At 44.9% G+C, this 6,441-nt stretch overlaps 1 protein-coding gene across 1 annotated transcript; it reads right to left on the bottom strand.

Annotated features, from left to right (window-relative positions):
- Positions 1 to 3,463: 3,463 nt before the first annotated feature.
- Positions 3,464 to 5,985, bottom strand: LOC113514129 (uncharacterized). The gene is made up of 3 exons (XM_052900232.1): positions 5,592 to 5,985; positions 4,364 to 5,532; positions 3,464 to 4,328 (listed from the first exon to the last, which is right to left on the bottom strand). The coding sequence occupies exons 1-3, from the start codon at positions 5,983 to 5,985 to the stop codon at positions 3,729 to 3,731; spliced, it is 2,163 nt and encodes a 720-aa protein (XP_052756192.1). The 3' UTR covers positions 3,464 to 3,728.
- Between the last annotated feature and the right edge of the window lie 456 nt (positions 5,986 to 6,441).

Genomic DNA, 6,441 nt, shown 5'->3' with positions numbered 1-6,441 from the left:
GACATCAACCACGGGTTAGTGTCATAAACTTTAGCCTTAAGATAGCCCCACAAAAAAAACCATCGGAGTCAGTTCCAGACTACGTGGTGGCCAGGAAATGTCTCCTCTCTTAGTTTGCTAGGGAAAATTTGACGGATAACGGGCATAGCAGTGTTAGAGGTGTGGGAAGTAGCTCCATCCTGTTGAAACCACGTCCGGCCATTAAAGCCTGGAAAGTTTTGCAATTCTGATGTGAAAAACTTCTCGATCATAGTCACATATTGCTCTGAAGTAACAGTAACCGCGCGCCCTCTGCGTCCTCAAAGAAGTAAGGCCTTACGATGCCATGGACTGACATAGCGGCCCAAACTGTCACTTTAGAACTATATAAGGGCTTCAGATGCTTAAGTTTTGGATTTATGGGGCTCCAATAGTGGCATGCCCGTTAAGATGAAAGTGAGCATCGTTAGAGAACATTATGTTACTGAACGAAGTAAACCGATTCATTCATTTCATTCGCATAATAGCGTCAGTTTATTTTAATTATTTCACTAATTGAATTTTATAAGGGTTAAGTAAATCTTTCTTCAAAATCCGTTGTAACGATGTCCTGGGTACGTTTAATGCATTGGAACGCTTATGAGTTGACTGTGTAGGTTTCTCACGAATAGATTGTTCCACTGTGTCGATGTTTTGTTCCGCACGTTCCTTGGGCGACCCGACCGTGGTTTATCTAACGTCGAACCGGTCTTCTCGAACTTAGCCACCTAGTTCTTAATCGTTTGAAGAGTTGGAGTGTCGTCAAAGTTATGTTAACCTTTGTGATCTTGAAAGATACGCCGCGCAACGGTTGCCGAACTGTTGTTTTGATAAAACTCGCGTACACAAAACGCACGGTCCGCTTCGGGGAAACGCTTTAGTGAGATTCTTGGGGTTACGGGCCAAAGATATATTTTTTATATATAATATATATATATATATAATATATATATATATTAATTATTGTAATACACAAAAACATGGACACTCTTAAAATAACCTTACAGACAGTACAGTCTAATTAACAAGCAGAGACAACTCATTCGCTAATCTAGAGTATACAATCATGGAATCGAGCTGGGAGGCGGCGCTGGCGGCCTCTGCTCTCTCGAATACCGAGAGTAGGTAATCGAGTGATGGCTACAATCCCCTCCAAGTCACCGGTACGTCCCGGAGGTGGCTTGGCAACCGCGAGTGGCCTCTTTTCTTCAAGGGCCTCAACGTAGCATCCGAACCATGATAAGGAGTTAAGGCGCTAGTATGATACTTGCCTTTCATTGCCTATCCTTTCCTACAACCTCGAAAGTGGTGGGACTCACCTTCTGTCTAACAACGAAGGGTCCTTCTCGTCTAGCCGCAAACTTATGGCTAATACCCTTAGAGGCGTTGCTCGGGATATGTGCTTCGACCAGCACTTATCACCAACAGCAAGTTCAGGAGCAGGACGGCGACCTTTATCAGCATATCGTTTTCGTCGCTCTTACTCATTCCGGATTCTTCTAGTTACCTTCTCTAAATTCTCAGCGAAATGACGTAAGTAGGGTGTAATCTGCTCTACATAATTATTAGAACTTACAACTTGACGGATATCGTCGGCAAGATGTATAGGAAAGAGCATCTCTCGAGCGAACGTCAAGTAAGCAGCGGATTTACCAGTACCTTGGTTTGGAGCGTTATTGAGGGCAAATCTTATCAAGGGTAACTTACTTGGCCAGTCCCGATGATCGCTATCAGCACTAAGAAGAATAGAGAGCATCAATTTCATCTTCGGTTCTTGCGTTCTGCCGGGTTTGCTTCAGGGTGATATAAGGGCGTTAAGTTCTGATAGACATCAAAAGCAAGCATTACCTTTTGCATCACATTCGAGACAAACTGACGCCGTTATCGGAGATAACTCTACGGGGCAAACCGTAACGTAGGAACACTTCTTCGACCAAGACCTTGCTGCATGATTCAGCAGTAGCATCTATGAGAGGAAAAATCTCCACCCATCTACTTGCTGTGTCCTCAATTAAAAATATCCAGCGCTCACCTTTAGGTCCTTCCGGTAATCTTAAATATATATGGGTCCGAACAGGTCCATGGACAAAACTTCGAAACGCTGCTGAGGTGTTGGGGTTTGTAAAAACCCTGCGCGTTTCAAGTTGGTAGGCTTATACTTCTGGCATAGCTCACAAGCCTTGACATATTGCGTAACTAGTTGTTTCATATTAGGGAAATAATACCTTTCTTTCAGTTTCAGGTACGTGCGCTCGATTCCAGGATGTCCAGCTGTCGGCGCATCGTGGAGTTCCTTCATCACCTCATCATGCATGGTAACAGGAACGACAAGCAAAGGTTCCTCACTCTCACCTTCGTCAGCTCGGTATAAGACACCTTGCGTCATATAGTACCCTTTATTAGTCCAGAGAGTCGCGCGCGTAGGATCAGCATCCTCGAAAGCCAGGATGATCTTCTTACAGTCAGGATCAGCCAGCTGTGCATCACGGAGCGTCTTTGGATCTCGATGTGGTAAGTCTAAAACAACAGGACATACATCGCACGTAGAATTCGTTGACTCAGCAGGACGACTAAGAGTATCAGCAACCACGTTAATCCTGCCGGGAGTATATTCAACATCTAGATTGAAACCTTGTATCTTCAGTTTCCAACGAGCTAGACGTCCACTGGGGGTTTTCAGAGAGAACAACCACTTCAGTGGTTGATGATCAGTGCCGATACGTACCTGGGCTCCCTCCAAATAACCTCGGAACTTTTCTAACGCCCATACTACGGCCAAAGCTTCCTACTCCGTAGTGGTATAATTACGCTCAGCACTGGTGAGTAACCGGCTGGCGTACTCAATAGGTCGTTCGGATTTGGGGTCAGGTCCCTGCATCAGTACGGCCCCTATGGCATACGCACTTTTAGAATCAGTCCTCAAAATGAACGGCTCGTCGAAAGCGGGCTGGCGGAGAATCGGGGCAGAAGCTAGGCGAGACTTTAGTTCTTCAAAAGCCCTCTTCTGCGGTTCCTCCCACAGCCAAGATTGTTTTTTTCGTGTTAACATTGTAAGTGGTTCACTCACCTTTGAGAACTCCGGAATAAATTTTCGGAACCAAGAACAGGTTTGCAAGAAGGTTTTCAGTTCCTTCAGATTCACCGGCGGTTCCCGATTTACGATAGCATCCACCTTGAGATGGATCCGGCTCTATCCCTTTCGCGGAGATAAGGTGACCTAAATACTTTACCTTCTCACGACCAAATACACATTTCCCTCGATTGGCTCGAAGTTAAAAACACGCAGTCGATCGATCACCTGTTGCAGGTCCTGCAGGTGCGACTGCAGATCAGAGGAGATCACAAGGAGATCATCAAGATATACAACGATAGTTACCTCCTTTAGTCCGGCCTTGAAACGATCCATCATCCTGTGGAAGGTTGCCGGCGCATTACGTAAAAACGGCATGCGGCGGAAACGGAACACACCGAAAGGCGTGACAAAAGACGTCTTGTCTCTGTCATCGGGGTGGACCTCGATCTGCCAGTATCCTGACTTTAAATCGATCGTAGACATGACTGCACCAGCCTTGGTAGAAAACAGGATGTCATCAATGACGGGCAATGGATACTTATCTGTTTTTGTGATGGCGTTTACGTTTCTATAGTCTATAGCAAACCGCCACTCACCAGGCGACTTCTTTGGAATCAGCACTACCGGAGATCCCCATTCAGACTCTGCTTCTATAGAAGAATTCCTCTTCTAACATACGTTCTATCTCCTTCCTCATAATTTCTTTCTTCCATGGCGAGACACGATAAGGCGGTACAGCTACAGGAGCATGCTCACCTGTATCAATCCTGTGGACTGCGAACGTTGTAGGGGCTCCCCCTGGCTCGAAGATGTCCCGATTGTCATGCAGGAGAGTGTTAAATGACTCCCGTTCCGAAGCTGAGAGGAACGCACCTTCCTCGTCACGAAGAACGATGGCTGAAGCTGTTGCGATCTCACCCACTGGATCAATCGCCTCATACCTAAGGTTGAAGTGCCTAGAATCAGATTTAAGAGTATACAAGTGCCTTTCAAAATTCAGTATCATACCAGCTTCCTGTATAAAGTTCATTCCTAATAAGGAGTCTGTAGCATCGGGTAATACTATAAACACAGTTGGTATAATTATACCTTGAACCTTTACATCAACCTTAGTGGTTGCAACATTCATTAATTTACTAGAGCCATCGGCTAATTTAACAGTAGTATTTACAAAACTAAACACATGATTTCGAGTTCTTAAAAATGTATATAAACTTTTACTAGCAATAGATTGTTTTGCACCGGTATCAATTAAAGCGGTACCACGTTCACCATATATCTCAACATCAAGTTTCGGGCGTGCTCGTGGGTTATATCCTTATTTCCCAAGGCAGCAACCGATTGGAAAGCAGTGGAGGATGTTGATGCCGTTACTGGTGTGGTCGGCCGCTTCTTGCACGTGGGGCAATTTGAACGGATCACTCCCGGCGCACCACAGCCATAACATGTAATTGTTGGAGGTGGAGGATATTCCTTAGTGTTTCCCTCTTGCTTACCTCTTTGTCTCTGTCCTTTCGGACATCCTTCTGTTTTATGACCAAATTGTTTACAATACCCGCATCTCGGTCTGGTTTTCTTCATAACGGGACCCTTAGATGCAGCAGCGGGTGTCGAGAAGGTTAATTTACTGGGTGTTGACATCGTCGCTGTGACAGGCGTTTGCTGGCCTTCTGCATACAGTTCTTCAACAATGCGTGCTTTCTGAAGCAGTTCGGCAAATGATGAAAACGATGTTCGAGGTACTTTCTCTCGTATATGACAACTAAGTAGACCATAAACCATGTCCAGCTGAGTTTCTTCTGAAAGCGTATTTGGCGGCAGCTGACTAATCAGCGCTCTCGCTTTAGTTACAAAAATATCAGTAGCTTCGTCTCCTTGTTCTCGTTCGAACAGGCGTCTATACACCTTATGTGGCGGTAAGTGAACACCATAGGTACCTTGAAGTAGTTGTATCGCTTCATTCCAGGTCGTCACAGAGTGCTTGATCCCTTGCCACCAGGTTGCTGCGAAACCTGTTAAAAGCATTGGTATACCACGAAGCGCTATTTCATCTGAGATACTAACACATTCTTTATATATAAGAATAGCATCCACAAAAGCTTGTATATCTCCCGTTCCATCAAAACGTGCAGTACACCTGGCAAAATTACCTCCAACAGAAGCAGGTTGCGTTCTAAGCGCACTCACAATCTGAGCTAACTGACCATCAGTGATTACCAAAGGCGTAGGTGCAGCAGAAGCAGTAGTGTTCGATGCACCATCGAGGTAAGATTGATGACTATTCATATTATTTACAGGTGCAGGCATCGTCGGCGAAGGTAAGTATCCATCGGGTGGAATGAAGTGTATGGGAGCATGATGTATATATGGCGGAGCATACATAGATGGCGAAACATTCGTGTGCGTCTGGGTAGACCATGCAGGCATGCCATAAAATGCGGCTGAAGTGGTCGGAGCAGTGGGATCGGCGGGACTCGATGTGCAGGATGCACATGCCAACCAGGAGACATAGCATATGGTAACTGAATAGGCACTTGCGGACACGTAGTAGCTGTGGCCTGCATTGTGGCAACAGGCGTTGTTGTAGACACGATGTGATGAATCTGAGGCGGCGGCACGCTATGCACGCCAGGTTCAGCAGGTGCAACTGTAGTGACCGGCGGGGGCAATCTTGACATAGTATGCACCCCACCAATTTCGCCGGAGCCAGGCTGAAACACGCTGTGTTGAAGTGTGTCATCAGCTGTGCCTGAGATGACAGGCGATCGCGTGCACTGCGTACTCGCGACAGGCGCAGCCGGGTTAGCCGATGTCACCGAACTGACAGTTGTAGTCAAAACCCGTGAACTGTCCTCACTCACTAAACTATTAGCTCTAGAACGTGTAAGAACCATTTTAAAGTTCACAACAAATAATTTGTCATCAAATCGATTTTCGATAGCGACTCGTACTTCACTACATTTATCGACACATGTACATCACTATTTGTGACGTAATGTTGGCAATATTGTACTGTCAACATTCAATCCAAAATTGTCCGTTCCTTCACTCTATATTGTCTATAGCAGTATGACAAGAAGAATTTCGAATAAAAAACGGAAATTGAAATATGACAAAATTATACACACTACAATATTGAATTTCTTTTTTGATTTGATGCAACAATTACTTCGATACACTGTTAATACTTGATACTGTTAAAAATGTCCATAAAATACGACGTAACTATTATATGGAATGTCTTTACCTCAAAATTTTTTGTAAAAATATTAAAGTTTTGAACCAGGACTGTCCATTTGTCGAATGTTCTAGCACTAATGATTATGGATTAGGCTGTACACTAACACTCG

The sequence above is a fragment of the Galleria mellonella genome, unplaced genomic scaffold (assembly GCF_026898425.1).
Source record: "Galleria mellonella isolate WM207_F2 unplaced genomic scaffold, CSIRO_AGI_GalMel_v1 utg64, whole genome shotgun sequence".
NCBI classification, from domain to species: Eukaryota; Metazoa; Arthropoda; class Insecta; order Lepidoptera; family Pyralidae; genus Galleria; species Galleria mellonella.
The sequence above is the reverse complement of the archived record's forward strand: the minus strand, read 5'-3'. Positions and strand labels throughout refer to the sequence as shown.

Bases quoted from the DNA above. Each gene is read 5' to 3' on its own strand.
- LOC113514129 (XM_052900232.1), bottom strand. From the start codon at position 5,985: ATGGTTCTTACACGTTCTAGAGCTAATAGTTTAGTGAGTGAGGACAGT. The intron at 5,533-5,591 runs GTTGGCATGTGC...CGACCACTTCAG, and splicing joins ACCATATGCTATGTCTCCTG to CCGCATTTTATGGCATGCCT. The intron at 4,329-4,363 runs GTGAACGTGGTA...GATACCGGTGCA, and splicing joins ACTTGATGTTGAGATATATG to AAACAATCTATTGCTAGTAA.